Here is a 16,274-nt window from a genome sequence, read left to right as displayed (position 1 = left end):
CTTCGTCTGCAGAGCGCCATCATGTGAAGCTCATCATGTTCTGGTTACTTCTGAAGAACTGGATCCATGTAGCAAGTTGCCAGTTACCAAAAAAGTAAACAAAGAAAAGTCAACAGATGTTTCTTTGAAATATAAATTCTTTGTTCATAAAAGAGAAAGGAAACAAGGGTTCAACTTTTGGACATGAACCGCAGCTGAAATTACAAACTGTGACCTGCTAGGGGCGCCAGAGTACATGGCTGGAGCTAGCTGTGTACCCTATTTATGGTATAATTACAAACACCTAATGGTATGCCAATAAGCTCATTAGTAAACATGTTAGCGTGTATTGTTTTTAGGGGAAAGGATTGTGATTACTTCAGCGAGAGAATGTATATGAGTGTATGTGAGCCTGTGACGTCATCACTGAACCTCGTCTATGTTGCCATGGAAACACGGCAGCCAGCACATTTAAATAGCACATCTTTGGCTCCCTCAAGCGGCAGCATGTGGAACTGCCGCGTTGTTGCACAACGCAGCTCAGTGGAACGACTTAATGAATCTGTGACGTCATGATCACGGCAAAGAGCGCTGATGCATGAAGTGAATGTGGACTTTCAGTTTCAAGTTTATTAACTGACACATTAACTTGGCCCTTCAGCTTTAGACAAAGTGGACAAATAACACCATTCAGTGAGTCACATCAGGAGGTGTCAAATGGCGCCAAATGATTGGTGCTACGAGATCGCCGTTTTAGTCTTCACACATCTCATAAACAAAAAACTAATTAATTCACCCGCCCCGAGTCATCAATGTGGTCTCTACGAGTCAGCGTAGGTCTGCCATGACAAAGACGAGGGGCAACGACTGTCCTCTTCCATCACTTCTTGTGGCCCAAAGACAAGCTGAAAGACAACACAGCCTTGAACAATACAAAAAAACAGCAGGCAGACGCCAAAAGCTCTATCAACACAATTTTCTCACTGTGACATTTGCCTGAAGTCAGCTGGGATAGGCTCCAGCATACCCCATCCCCCAAAAAACGGATGGAAGTTGTCTGGTCAAACAGATAACATGACTCTCTCTAGCTCTTACATGCGATGGGCAATGTTTCAATGTGTTTAAATGACATCTTGTGGTCATGGTGCATCCTGACATATTCTACAACACTTCTGATAGTAACACTAATTGTGATGGCTTGCCAACTGACCAACTATTTCAATCCATAAACTTAAATTGTGTACAATTGTATAGAAATTGACCTAATGTGAATGAAACTATGTCATCAGGAGGAGGAACGTTCGTGCTTTCAACATTCACACAATTAAGATAAAATGGCCCAGGTCAAATGTCTGACGCAACTGTAAAAAGTTTGGGAACAACTGATGCATTGCATCAATAAATGTAAGGATTTTTGTATTTCATTTATGGACATTTATATTACTAACCCAAAAAGCCCCAAATGTAAATGTAGGCGCAAAATGTAAAAAAAAAGGAAAAAAAAACATTTCATAGGACCTTACATATAAACAATGAGTGTTCATAAACACATTACTGAGTTGTTCAGTGGGACATGAATACAAGTGTAAAATAAACAAGTAAACTCACTTTTCAAACAACGCCTGGTTCTGCAGGTTCAGGACCAAACTGTCTGCGTTTAGGTAAACTTTGTTCTGAGACGTCGAGACCTGGTGAACAGCAATATATCGTAGTCATCATCAGCTTGAATCAAATGTCTTAAAGAGCAGATAAAGTGAGCGACTGACTGTCTTAGCGATGGTCTGAGCGGCTCTGATCCGCCTCAGCTTCAGATAACCTGGATTCTTTGTGACGGCCTGGCCCAGCTGAGACATAGTGACACGTGGTTAAACACCGTGACCACATCGAGAAACAGATTGGCTAAATGAAATGTCAGTTAGATACCATCCTGGCAGCCTCAGCTTCTCCTTCAGCCTGGATGATCTTCTGCCTCTGGTCTTGTTTGGCCTTCTCCACGTAAAATTGTGCCCTCTGTGCCTCTTGTTGAGCTGGAGAGTAAGACAGGTCAAAGGTTAGAGCACAGACTCTGCTTCCATAGGGTTTAGGAATAGGAAGTCTAGACATAGGAAAAAAATGTGTCTATACATTTTTTTTTATTTAATACACAATTGTTTTAAATTCTATATAACTTATAAACCATCTAATATAGAAGTGAATTAGTGCATTATATACACATTTTTTAACTTAATTTTTTAATTAATTAACCATTTAATCTTAATTAAATTAGTCAGGAATTACATTTGACAATTTTGAATAGTGTATATATGTTTTTTGCACAGACTCTAGGGACATCTTGATAATAGAACTGTATTGACAAGTGTCCGCATCAGAGCTAGAAGGTCAGCTGATGATGGCGACTTGGCAGGTCATTTTGTGGGCGTAGAGACGGCGGACTTACCCACTTGCTTGGCCTCCACGGCAGCCGTGTACTGGCTGCTGAAGCTCAGCTCTGTGATGGACACGTCGTCCAGGATGATGTTAAAGTCTTTGGCTCGCTCAAAAAGCTCCCTGCGCACCAACAGCGACACCTGGAGGACCACACAAGGTGAGCTGGGTGGCAGACGCTGTGGTGGTGGGTGGGGTGTGCACCCAACGGCACATTACCTGCGCTCTTTGCGTGATGAGTTGAGAGGCGTTGAACTTGGCCACCACCGATTTGAGGACCTCATTGACAATGGATGGCAGGACTCTCTCGTCATAGTCCTTGCCCAACCTTTGGTACATGATGGGCAGGTTGGATGCCATCGGGCGGGACAGGACTCTCACGGCGATGTTCACCATCTGTAGGTCTACGTGGCAGACAATGCCGTCACATAGATGGACGCTGGAGAGCCTCAATCAAGGCCTGACTTTAAGCGTGCATGTATGTTACCTTTGCTGCCAGTCAGTGAGGATATCTTTCTGGGTCTGGCTCTTATGTCATAGATGATGGGGTACTGGAACCATGGGATCCTAAAGCACAGGTACAAGCTGAGTGGACATCGCTCCATTAACATACAGATCCCTCTGTCCATCAGCTGTTCTCACCTGAAATGAAGCCCCTCAGCCAGGACTGTGTCCATCTGCATCCCGCCAATCCTGTTGAAGACGACTGCTCTGTGACCACCCTCCACTGCAGATGCAATGTATTTAGTTAACAACATTGTCAAAATCAACTCTCAGCTGTTGGTGTCGCCTGTGTCACCTGTGTATGTGGCCTCCTTCATCCCATAAGCCAAAGCGCCGGCTCCCAGCAGCAGCTTGAGTCCAAGCCCCGCGCCTCTGCCTCCAGATGAGGACATGCGGCCTGCCAGGTCCCTTAGGTGCTGGACCAAGCGCTTGCAACGTGACATAAATTAACTCAACATTACACCTCATTATACTTTTATTCATAATATGTTCATACTACACATACATTGACAATACGTAATAAAATGTTGCATATCATGGTAACATACCACTGTGACATACTGTCTTTCTATAGTATTTACAGTAGTGACCTTACATCACCCGTTTTCTGAGTATTTACAGTAGTGACCTTACATCACCCGTTTTCTGGGTGCTAAAATAATGACTTTCAAATTCGCATGAGATACTTCTAACTAATGGTCTAACAAACGTTAATATGCACCATTGTAATCCAAGTGTCTTGCAGGCAAATTAACATTTTAAATGCAACCCATTACCCGGGAGTACGTTTCCAAAGACTTCATTAAGACCACCTAGAAACACATTGCGTGTCACGAAACGACTAAATAGCTTCTGTCTTGACATTTACTCTGCATACACTATAGTTGAAGTATGCCCTTCTAACGGGATAAAAAAACAACCATGACCTTGATAATAAGGACTGATAAAAGTTTAGCATTGCATAGTTAGCATAGTCGCATGGTAGCTAGCGAGCGAAAGCTGACGCCGAAATTAAACTTTACTTTAGAGCGCGTCTGTAAGATTCACACGAGTTGAATGTCAAATTCAGATAACTAAAAGCTCCCCCAGTAACATAAAATGTCAATTTGAAGCCTTAAGCGTTTCAAAAGCTTACATTTGGCTCCTTGCTCGCCATGCTGCTCCGCGTCAGACAAGGTCGACACCGCTAACATCCACTTCCGGTACGGTCGCAAAGACTGTTGGGACATGTAGTCCAATTAGTCGTTCATGCAGTATTACTTGACCGTAACTGTATTTTTAAATTAGCAACAAAAAAAGGCCATAAAAAAAAATTATATATATATATATATATAGTATGACATTGTGGCTAACATCTGACGATACCACTACAAAGTCAATCATAGACCCGCATCCTAGGGCCTAGGGCAGGGGTGTCAAACTCAGCCAGTGATTTTAATGATTAACCCTCCTTTGGTTTGAGGGAAGGAGCAGTCAATTACATCACCTGCTGGAGAAACTGGTTGGAAAGAAAACCTGTAGTGTCTCGGCCCTCCATGGCATGAGTTTGACACCCCTGGCCTACGGTGTCCTGGTGCGAGCTGCACATATGATGCAGCTCACACTTAAGTTCAAACGTGTGTTATTGACATACTGCGGCCAGCACAGTAGTCCAGGAACATCACACTGCACGGGTTCAGACTGGGGAGGCCAATCTTCCCGGTCATGCCCTTTCAGGTCACACTGATGTTGCCCACATGGGCATTGAAGTTTCTCAATAAAATCACCAGCTGGGATGCTCTCCAGCACACCTCTGATGAACCGACTCCCTAGGTTGGGTACTCTGAAATGCCGTTTGGTACATACACACAAACAGTCAGGACCCTTTCCCAAAGCCAAAGGTGTAGGAAAGTGACCGTCTTCTTCACCAGAAATGACTCCAACACAGAGGCAATAATTCATAAGCCCACATAAGCCCACACCACCCTGCAGCAACTCGAGTATCCAGATCCAATCCTACTCAAGGAGTAAGTAATTGTGGGTGGAGGTGTTCAGCAATGTCGAGTCAGAATATCTCAACCTCTTTCTCAGATTCCTTCCCCATCAGAGAGGTGATGTGACATGTCCCAAGAACCATATTTGGGCACGGAAGACCAGCTCCCCACAGCATCTTCTGATAAAGCCTAAATATTGTAGTTTATCGACTATATAAAGAACGTTATTTTCTAAAGCAATGTTAAACAGTTAGGGGACTTTTCAGGGATTAAGTAATAACGACCAAAAACAAATACAAGAATTACAACAACATGGTTTTATTAAAACACCGGTCTATATTACAGTGTAGTTAGCAGCTAAAAAAAAGCGAAGAAAACAAAAACACATGGAAGCCAAAATGTAGCATGTTAACACTATGGACCATGTCAGACTAGTCTGCAGCCGAGCATGGAGGAAGATGAAAGTAGGAGCACATAAAAGAATGCAATCATTCATTCACCTTGCTGACCAATGTACCGCAAACCAATGTGTTGCCATCAAACAGGAAGCAGCATCTCCGTTGGTGGTCAGTCAGGAGACGTTTGATTCGCCGTGGATATGCTCCCACTTTTTTTTTTTCCATGTGAGGACGACTTCATGTGTGATTTATTTTAGATGATTTAGACTGATGCCTCCATACTGGGCCTCACAGAGACCATCATCCTCTATCGTGGAGGTGTACAAGAGAGAAACAATAAACTTTCTTCTGCCTTGGAACAACATGTCTACCTATCTCTAACATGGAACATCGATGAAGAGGAGAGACACACAAAGCAATGCGAGCATAAAAAGGTTACGAGTGAGACGTTTGGTTCCTGAGAAAATGCAACCTTGGGAGTGAAAGAGGATACAGTTGACTGTACAAAAGGAGTGCGTGGCTGACTTGGGATCAGTGCTCGTGTATTTACAGTCACAAAGAGATGTGCGCGCTCCTCTTGCTGGTCGGGTCAACAGGAAACAAGAAGCACACGTTGTGTGCGCAGTGAGCCACAGACGACCGGACCTAAAGTGGCGTTGTTTGATCTTGGCGGAATGGGACGGTGGATAGACATCAGACGTAGAAGAGGCGTACCCGCGATGTGCTGACGTGGAGGTCGTCGTCGTAGAACTTGGTCTCAATAATCACGTTACCGCTGAACGACAGACAGAACATGACCGCCATGAGTGCATCCAACATTGATCAATGCTTAGGTCATGCCGCTAGTTAATAGGTCACTCAACTATCTTTATTACCAATAAGGCATTAAGAGAAGCTTTATTAGTACAATTAGCGTAGGGGTGTCCAAGGTGCAGCCCGGGGGTCATTTGCAGGCAACACTGAGTGGAAGAGTGGTTAGTGCGGAGGTTTTCCTCCCACATTCCAAAAACATGAATGAAGGTTAATTGGTGTCTCCAAATTGTCCATAGGTATGAATCTGAGTGTGAATGGTTGTTTGTCTATATGTGTCCTGTGATTGCCCTGTACCATGCCTCTCGCCCAAAGACAGCTGGGATAGGCTCCAGCATGCCGGCGAACCTAGCGAGGATTAGCGGTATAGAAAATGGATGAATGGAAAATGGTAATGCTAATACAGTATCTGTGAATTTTATAAAAAAAAAAATAGTAACACATACATTTTTTTATTTACCAAGATGCGTCCCTGAACAAAAAAATGTATTTGCAAGCTGATCACGGCCGTAGCAAATATGAATTTATTTGCAGAATAAATAACTTTACTCTACAGATGTTTTTTCTTTTCTTGTTTTCATGACTGATGGTCTAATCAATTCTTTTTAACACTGTACCTTGGATTGGTTTTAGTGTGTCTAATGAACAGAAAATGAAGACTATCACTGTGGCCCCGGCAGACATTTGTACATTTATCTGTATGTGGCCCTTGGCGGAAAAAGTTTGGACACCCCTGGCTTACGTACATGGGCTAGTTCGAGCAGGAAGTACTTGATGATGATGATGATGATATCACAGTGACTCACGTTAAGACGTTAGCAGGCATCATCTGGGACTCGGGGGCTGCTTCTATCAGAGACTGCCATGTATTGGTGGAGTTTGGGATAACAAAGCCAAACTCAAAGAACCACTCTGCGCACACACACACACACACACACACAGATATCAACATGTCTTTTTGTGGACGGTGTGTTGATCTGTGAGACTGTCTCCACCGGAGAGGAGCACCCTCGGGAGCACCAACAGACGGTACTAGGCGGGTTAATTACAAGCATCGTCAGGAAGACGCTCATTTCTTCCTTCATTGCAACATTTAGCTGCTGATGCTTGACAATTAAACCACTCATTACGGCTGTACTCTACCATGTCATTATGACTGAAATATGAAGAGATCTACGCTGTATCTCAAGTCGCACCCAGATGTTGCGCTCAAAGCAGTCAAAATGTTGAGTGAAGAGTGTTGGACACTTACCATCCACCACAATAATTGCTATCTTGGCTACATAGCGGAAGGAGAGGGATATCCAAACAAAAAGGAGGCAGCATAATCTCCGCCTCATTTTTAACGCAGGAGGTACACGCAAGAAAGAAAAAGTCATTAATTCATTTTTAAATATTGTTCAACCGAGAAGTGGGGAAAAAAGCCGGCAGATATTTTTGGGGTGATCCAAATATTGGCAAGTGGTTGCAATTCACCATTAAAATGGACAGAAAAAAAAAAAAAGAAGCGGGTAAATATTGCAGTAGGTTCCGGTAAGTGACTGCCCAGCAATCCCTCGTTTATCGTCCAGAATCAACCACCATAAGTGACTCTCCGGATTCCTTCTTTAAAAATTTTATATTTTGGCATAAAAAAACTGTTTACAATCTTCTAAATACATTTAACATTATTGGAGCCATCTAGACATGAACTAACACCCATATAGTCACCTTTACATTCATTTTACCCAATATAGTAGATATAGTCAGATAAAAATAAAACATATTAGCCATAAATAAGATAACAGACTCACACATTAGCTATTCCTTGTTCATTTTTTTCTGGACAGTGTACTTCCTGTGGTGGATATATAGTAGACAAAAGAGTAAATAAGCTATTGCAGACGTAAATAAAAACTGTGTCACAGTAAATGTGTTCCCTAGGGGTCTTAGTGGCAGCCGGACAAACATGAGGAGGGCAAGCAGTTTTATGACTATTATGTTACTATTGTGACTGTTGGGAGATCATTTAAACCTGCAACAAATGCCTGTTCTAGTGATCACGTCCAATGCTTGTCTCACCAAACCATTACACCTAGTGGCCAATATAGAACACTATATTCATATTTAGAATTTAGTATTTTAGTTCTGCAGTAGAGTGTGGTCACTATGTTTGAACTGAGATGTAGCATGGGATGACTGTATAGTTAAAGTGGCTCATGTAACAAAGACGTTGCATAATTGAGGTTGAGGGTCACCTTCTAGACACTGTCCTTTGAAGAACACCTTCTGCTCCAAACGGAACTTCTCCAGCTTCTCCGAGGAGGAAAAGTTGAGTTCTCTGGAAACGGCTTTACACTTGAGGATCTTCTTTGGGACACGAGCTGGAGACACAGGGAGGAGTTTAACCATGGCGACCATTGACGAGCAATGGTCTGAAGTGCGGATGTTGAGTTCTACGCCGAGACAGTGAACGCACCTTCATGTTCTACGCCAGGAACAGAGAGGTCTTCAGTCCCCTGCCACAGTACTTTGCCCGTTTCTGCATCTCGAAGGTTCATCCAGTTTCTGTCAGGAAAACGTTAAGGACACATGCTTTGTTCCACAGTAAATTCCTTCAAGCCTGCCTTCATGTACATTGCAGAAAGAAAGCATACAATTATCTAGAATGTCTTGTCAATATTAAACTTAACTCACTCCAGTCCAGCTTGTTGTCCTTCGATCAAGGAAATTATGTTCATCACTGTTGGTTAGCTCACACACCTCGTTTATGACTTTCTAAATACAATTTTAAATTATGAGCCCTGTAGACCTGTAACACCCTACAGTCACGTTTACACTCAATTATTATTAGTTAACAACACATTGCACTGACTATGGGGTCACTGCAGGGAAAAAAGGGTTAGCTAGTCAGCGACTACAATCTACTTACTGTAAACTTAATCATTGATTGATAAACTTAAATGTTTCAAATGTTTTCAGTTGAAAAGTCAACAAGTTACTACTTCCACAAAGAATTAGAGGAGGAGAAGAGTCGACCAGGAAACAGCGATCATTTATTCTTCTTTTGAAAAAAATAGTTGGGGAGCAATATTCAAGCCGCGAGTGTGTAGCTGTGTTGTGTCTTTGTGTTGCTGATGCTAGCTTTCCTGTCAAGTCTGTGGGCAGGTTACTTGCTCATGGATACATCAGATACCTCACTAGTCGTGTCACAGTCGTAGCTACTCATCGATCCATGTTGTTTCCATAACAGCTCCATGTTGCCGTGTGGCAGTTGCCTTAAACAGCACTACAGTGGAACGCTCACGGCATGCTGCAGGCCGACCTCGCAGGTCACAGACCTGAATGGGATCATGGTGGAAGCTGATGGGCTCAAGGAAGTTCTGTTGTATTGGAAGATTCTCCACTGGGTATCCTGTCACCTTCAGACAGCACTTAGTGTCACACGCACACACTCGACTCCACGCCATCTGCGAAGCCCTCCACAGACCCTCTCACCTCTGTTGGCTGTCTAAACACACACACACACACACACAAAGACAAACCATTCTGGAACAATCAGGCTCGGCCCGCTGGCTTTGACAGACACATAAAGGCATCCCATTGGCCGCTGTGTTTGACGTGGCCATGTCATTGCAACGTACACACTCTATGATGCACAGTTCCAGTGTCCTTCAGTCAGGTGACTGGAAAAAATGTGTCATGCTTTCTCTCTTTCCAGCCCCTTTCATCCTGACCTGAAGTCTACTTTTGCCATGTTGCTTTTTGAGCAGCAGCAACACAAAGTCAAAGTCAGCCTAGGAGATAGCGTGAGAGGTGTAAGACACCACCCGTGTGAAAGACAAGCTGTTATGTTGAAAATACAGTCGAACCAGTAAATATCCACGGGGTTATGTTCCCAGATGCCCTGCGGCTAATAGCCACACCCATAAACACACATATTTTTGACACTCTAAGCTTTCTAATATGCCTCACACACAAATTAAACATTTTAAATTATAACATTTATCAGTACTCACCGCTAATGAGTGATATTGAAGGAGAACAGATGGAATCTGATCCACAGTCTCGCCTTTAGCCTGGTTGTTAGACTTTCATCTCCTGTGGCCCCGCCTCTATCGACTTCTAAAGTGGTTCGTGGTGGTACGCAGATCCGCAGGCCTCTGGGTTGCCCAGCATAGCAGACCGAGATGATGCAGGTGTTCCGCTAATGCAGTGTCCATACTTCTTGTCTGTTTTAATTCATATGTTCACCTTGCAAAAGGCCGGATTGTAACAATGTTGGCTGTTGAAAGCATGCACGGCCATTCTAAACTTAACGACATGTCATGATGTTTTATGTTGGAAATTGTATGTTTTATTATCCTGTATTTTAAAATTCTTACTGATTTACGAGTGAATGAGATTTGTTTTCTGTGACAGAGCGGGCTATTTTCTGAAATATTTTTTTTTAATAAATGCGTGAATATGTTGGACCATGAATACTCGATTGTGAATGGGCAGAGCTCCAGTGTATTTTATTCATGTAATGCCAGACACCGATCTGATTGGAAAATGCTGTTTCTCTGGATTCAGCATAAAAGGTGAAGGTGGATAAATGAATGAATATTTCGGCACCGCTGTGTGAAAGAGGCCGCCACGACCCATCCCCCATCTTTTCCTGCTAATGTCTGCTGACTTGAAAGGAACTCCTAATCCTCTCAAATCGGACTAAATCCAATCTCCTGCATCAAACTCGTCATCGTGCACACCTTCCAGAAGCCTCCACACCCACTTAGCCAGGTGAGGCACGGTGATGTCACACATTCATGTTTGATTGAGAGGCTCTGTGCTTACAACCATGATGAAGTCTTTAAAAACTAATGTTGGCTTAACAATGACTTCACTGGGGGCTCATTAGCGCACTGCTCTCACACACACACATGCTCTGGGGAGGTGGACATGTTGGTGTGTGAAGTCGAGATGCAAAACATGAGGTAGGTCAAATCACAGACAAAGAGCATAACAGGTTTGTTCAAGAGGACGTTCCTCAAACATGTCACATGAACCCACCAGTCCAGAGTGAGGCTGCACGGATAGAAGGAAGTAAATCCTGTTCCACTCAATCATGGATTTAAGTATTACCTCACAATATCCAGAGCCTGACCTCCCCAGTGCGCGTGCGCACACACAAACACTTAACCAGATCCACAATCACCTTGGCTGCTTGTCACACCTAAAAGTTCCAATCAGCACCATGGAGACATCAAGAGGTCATCCCCAGTGTATCAAAACAATCAAACTACTGTCACACAAGTTTGGTTGAATTGACAATAAAAAACCCTTCTACTAGCTGATACATGTGCAAGGCAAACGCTAACCAGCACTGCATGAGCAACAGATGATGTAACGCTTTCATCACGGGCTCTGCAGCTTTCAGATAGTCCATTTGAAGCAAGGCTTTCCCGATTTGAAGGCTTATTTCCCCCCTTTGGCCATTTTGTGAGGCTAGCCTTCCACATCCCAAGAATGTGGCACCAAACACCCCTTAGGTTTATGCAGTACTGGACACGTACCATCCCGAGGAATTCAGGTGGTTGCAACTCACTATGACAAAAGAAGAGAGGAAGAAATGGGTAAATTGGCAGTATGTTTGGAACAATGGTAATGTATTTGGGATAGCCCATTCAAAATGTACACATCCTGGAAGTACGTACACAGTCTACACAGTATACTTATGGAAGTGTACTGAGGGAAGTGATCCGATTGAGATAAAGAGAAGGACTGGTGCTGCCACCAGAGGCATAGACGCAGTAGGCTGGCTCCTATGAAAGATGCAGGCTTTCACTTGGGACACTTGGCGACTGTGTTGCCCTGCGATGATGACACACCTCTTACAGAGTCGACGCAGCATCTCCCACCTAAGACACATTAAAATGTAGTCCTCCAAATTTTCCACTGGACTGGACTGTGGTGGAAAAGTGGCTTTCTGCATCCAGCTAGCAGAACTAGCAGCCTGTGAGCTTCCAGCAGTGACTGGAGGCAAATTTGACTCGTGTACAATAACTGGTTAATTAATTAACCCTGCAGGAAGATCAGATTGACCATCTGTGTCATCCTCCTCCTTTCCTCTTCAGCACAAGTAGATCAGCTTAAAAGGGCCGGATGCCAAAAGAAGAGACACAAAGCAACACATCGTTCTGTGCTCTAGGTGGCAATGTGGTTCTAGATGCTAAAAATACATACTGGACAAAAGTCAACTGAAGAGACCAATGTATAGCTTCACACAGACACACACACGCCTCTTTCTCATCAGTTGTGAGGCTTTAAATACAACAGTGTACCACCAAAAAAATATATCATATATCATCATATATTAGCCATATATTATTATTACTATGTCAATGTTTATTATTAATTATCAATTATTATTGTGGGTCACACAGTCACCAATGTCTGATGTCCAAGGTTCTGAAGCTGCTGACAACATTCTGCATATGAACAGTTATTAGATCCTGTATATGCTTATTCTTTTCTCAATCTTTTTAAATTTATTGTATGCATATACAAATTGGAGAAAAAATATGCCAACATCGAGGCGGTCAAAAACATAACTGTCAGTGTGATGCAGTGTCACAATGATGTGCATACTTTTACATGAGTATACCTCTGACACTGTTAATCAAAAGGGAACACATCTTGTTGTGTTCATATGACGAGCCATGCATCAATACTACAATATTAAATATGACCTATTAACCTGCTGTTTTTTCGTCTTTGTTGATTTTAAAGAGTGCATAGTCGCAGATATTATGTACTAGACTGTCAATACACAACAAAGATGATCAAAGTGCAACAAAGTGGCAGGTAAGTAGCGGTCGTTATGGTGACGTCACGTATGTCCACACAGCTGGGACAGACAGGTTCTCTGTCACACGCAGACAACACACAAGTCAACTAAAGAGGACAGACCCAATACGTGTGTTACTCGACATCAACCTTCCCGCCATCATCATCATCATCATCACCACCACTTGCACTTAGCTCGGCGAGTAAGAACGTAGTAGCTAGCCGATCAAATGCGAGCCTTCCCACTGCCTCGTTGGACAAAGTACAAGGGGAAATAAGGACAAACATTAGCCATGTCTCCAGCATGCTCAGCTACGAGGACAAGCAGCCAGGTTAGCCAAATATGCTAACTGAAATCAACACGCACTAAACATGGCAATGCGCGCGCTACAAAGATCAACCGTTTAACACAGATCACACAATGTTGAAGGTTCACCTTAAATGCATGGAAAAGGATACAGTTTGAAGCCCTTCAAAATTTCCTTGGCCCTGTCTTCGTCTGAAGACATGTCTCCAGTCGTCCTCCTCCCGAGCAGTCAAATCACAGTGGTGCTGTTTACGTTAGCTCCCAAAGTTAGCTGATAAACTGCTAGCTGCACAACTGAAAACAGGCTAAACGTTTATTTAACTGCGAGCTGTTCTCCTAAAAACAGCCTCAAGAAGTTTGATTTAACTGCCAGGTGCTGTCCGGAAACAGCCTAAAAGAAGGCAGACTTAATAGTATGGTGCTGCGCTGCAAGCTAACGTTGATCCGATAATGCAATCAGCTAAATATAGGTAGCTAGCTGGCTGGCAGCTATCCCATCCAATCAGAGACAACGGGGAATTCTTTGCAGCCAATCACAGGGTGTATGCAGAAACGCGGGCGTGTCTGAATAGGATAAGAGACGCGTCACCCGGGGCAACGCCACTCACACACGCACTATTAATACATGTAAAACGACCATTTTTTTAACTCAACATTGATTTAAATTGATCGTGTGTGTACTTACAACATTGCATTTTCCAAATGGTCAGTTGTAAATTAAGAGACATTTCTCACAGCTGAGCTCCCTGTGTAGGATAAATTAAAATAAAATTATTTTTAAATTAAACTTTTCTGAGCTGACTTGATCATATATGAAAAGGATTGCTATACTGAGTGGGAACAATGTCTACCGACCCCCCCCCCCCAAAAAAAAAAGATAACAGTGGCAGTTATGTGGTGGAACATTTATTAGAAGACAAATCAATCCTTCTTTGCAGCAGCCTTTCTCATGGCAGCCAAGACATTGCTCAGCTCCTCTCTCTTTCTCTTGGCTCGGATGTGGGTGCCAATCTGAGGAAGAAACAATAGACTCGTGTTAGGCAAATACATTGGCCATCTCAAGAAGCAGCCTCTCATTCAGTTATTTTGGATGCATTAGGTCGGACAATTTCGAAAATATCCCACATTTTCTATTTGTAAAGGCTAACTCCTGCAGTAAACTTATCAGCATCAATCGTCTTGGGTCTTATTAGTAAGTGAATAACTTTTCAATAGGAATGGTAGATTTCAATAGTTTCATCACCGTGTTACAGTAGGAAGGTTTCATGATAGCTAAAAATTGTTTTCATTATTAACTGGAATATTTGTTTCAATGCAAGTATGTTCTATCCTCTTCTAATTGAAATAAGAGAAACTCACCCTTTTCTTGATGAACTTGAGAGCTCTCTTATCCTTGGACACTTTCAGCAGCTCCATGGCTCGCCTCTCGTATGGAGCAAAGCCGCACACCTCGCGGATCATGTCCCGAACAAACTTGCTGTGCTTGGTCAGACGCTGCAAACAGAATGGAGCACATCATCACCAAGTCTTCCTCTGAAGTGCAGCAAGGGTAACAAGAATATTCTTGTTTAAAACACTTAGTTTAACACTTTGAAGTCTGAGGTAGGATTTAGTGGTTTTACCTTTATCTGACCTTAAAAAAATGTTGTCTTGGTTGATATCCTATTCCCAATCCAGTACAAATTCATGTATGACTGCAGTACCCCCCCATTTTGAACACGCTTAAAATCACCCCTGTCCCCCCAAAAAGTCACCCAATTTTTACTATAAAAATATTTAACGTGTAATGAATAGGGATGTCCAATATTGCCATTTTTTGCAGACTACTCTCAATTTCTGATATCACATACTTTTCAGTATAATTGTTTCAAACAACTCTTAGATGACATCAGTTTTATCGGCTAAGCACAGGCTGAAATACACAATACGTACCTGGAGGGCTACTTGGCCTACAAGTGTATTCAATCGTCAAAATGCGTGAAGTTTACGAAATTTGTGTACATGCTGGCAGGTGTGCACAATGACAGTGAATGTTATTGATCATAACTCTGGTTTAACAACATTCACACACTTGTATGCAGTTTGAAATCTGAAATATCTACAAATAGGGTCTGTGTGGCTGCATCATCTATTATGTTGCACTGGCATAGAATGCAGATTAACTGTCATTGCTTCCTGAGCATTAGCACCAAATATATTCACAGTGAATGTAGTTTACTTTCATGCAAGTGGAACAAATACATGTGGCATTGATGGACAGTCTTAAGTTTTGTCATCAGCAGAAACTTACCCCACGTCGACGGCTGTGTTTGGGAGCAGTTACATTTTTGGTGACTTGGTGGCCTTTACTAAGGCCAACGGCCATGGGGTAGCGAATAGCCATGTCTGCAAAAGGACCAAAATACAATCAGCATGACTAACTAGATTGCTTGAATCAAGACATGGCTGTTTTGTTCGTTTTTGTCGAGGCTTGCAGTCTACCAATCAAGATTATTAGACCAATACAAGTTCATGTCAAAGCAAAGCGGTTAGCCAAACATAGCTAAATGGGTTCAACACTATAATATTCTTCACTGTACAGGAAACACCCATGTTGTGCAAAACACAACATGACTACCGGGCTACACGATTTTAAACGCGACGTGCTTATTTAAAGGCATCGCTAAACGCTACTTTAGTCGCTAATGTTAGCACCGGCGATATGGTCACATCTTTAGTATTCGTGAAGGCGTTCGCAAAATATTCCACGGATGTGTTAAATGAAGGCAGTGGATTGTTTTGGTTTAAATCCGTGAAGTATATTTCATAGGATGGCTGAGATTACAAGCGGACTTGGGTTGGAGTCATTGACAGTAATTTCATACCTGCTGTCTGTAATGGCGGTGAAGCCGGAAGGACTGCTAATCTCACGAGGCGGAAAATTGAAGGCTTTCACCAGGAATACGTTTGACTGTCAGTGAGACAGTGCCCCCAGCGGTCTGGAGGAGGACACGTTGTTTAATTCTTGCAATGTACCTTTATTTTAATTATTTACTGTATTGGTGATAGACATTTTAGCAGCAGAAGTATATA

The 16,274-nt window shown here is 42.8% G+C and overlaps 3 protein-coding genes across 3 annotated transcripts; all 3 read right to left on the bottom strand.

Moving 5' to 3' along the window:
- Positions 1-589: 589 nt before the first annotated feature.
- phb2b (prohibitin 2b) lies at positions 590-4,167 on the bottom strand. Its single transcript, XM_058072431.2, has 10 exons — positions 4,043-4,167; positions 3,203-3,335; positions 3,046-3,130; positions 2,891-2,970; positions 2,623-2,807; positions 2,417-2,546; positions 1,903-2,006; positions 1,746-1,823; positions 1,588-1,667; positions 590-884 (listed from the first exon to the last, which is right to left on the bottom strand). Exons 1-10 carry the CDS (start codon positions 4,061-4,063, stop codon positions 860-862), a joined length of 921 nt encoding a protein of 306 aa, XP_057928414.2. The 5' UTR covers positions 4,064-4,167; the 3' UTR covers positions 590-859.
- A 1,015-nt stretch (positions 4,168-5,182) lies between these two features.
- Positions 5,183-13,638, bottom strand: pde6d (phosphodiesterase 6D, cGMP-specific, rod, delta). The gene is made up of 5 exons (XM_058073372.2): positions 13,355-13,638; positions 8,547-8,635; positions 8,326-8,451; positions 6,895-7,000; positions 5,183-6,053 (listed from the first exon to the last, which is right to left on the bottom strand). The coding sequence occupies exons 1-5, from the start codon at positions 13,402-13,404 to the stop codon at positions 5,972-5,974; spliced, it is 453 nt and encodes a 150-aa protein (XP_057929355.1). The 5' UTR covers positions 13,405-13,638; the 3' UTR covers positions 5,183-5,971.
- Positions 13,639-14,092: 454 nt separating this feature from the next.
- rpl36 (ribosomal protein L36) lies at positions 14,093-16,186 on the bottom strand. Its single transcript, XM_058073374.2, has 4 exons — positions 16,067-16,186; positions 15,493-15,587; positions 14,562-14,696; positions 14,093-14,213 (listed from the first exon to the last, which is right to left on the bottom strand). The coding sequence occupies exons 2-4, from the start codon at positions 15,583-15,585 to the stop codon at positions 14,124-14,126; spliced, it is 318 nt and encodes a 105-aa protein (XP_057929357.1). The 5' UTR covers positions 15,586-15,587; positions 16,067-16,186; the 3' UTR covers positions 14,093-14,123.
- Positions 16,187-16,274: the final 88 nt, after the last annotated feature.

The sequence above is a fragment of the Doryrhamphus excisus genome, linkage group LG4 (assembly GCF_037039965.1).
Source record: "Doryrhamphus excisus strain RoL-2023G ecotype Guam linkage group LG4, RoL_Dexc_Guam_v1.1, whole genome shotgun sequence".
Classification (NCBI taxonomy): Eukaryota; Metazoa; Chordata; class Actinopteri; order Syngnathiformes; family Syngnathidae; genus Doryrhamphus; species Doryrhamphus excisus.
This window is presented reverse-complemented; position numbering and strand designations above follow the sequence as displayed.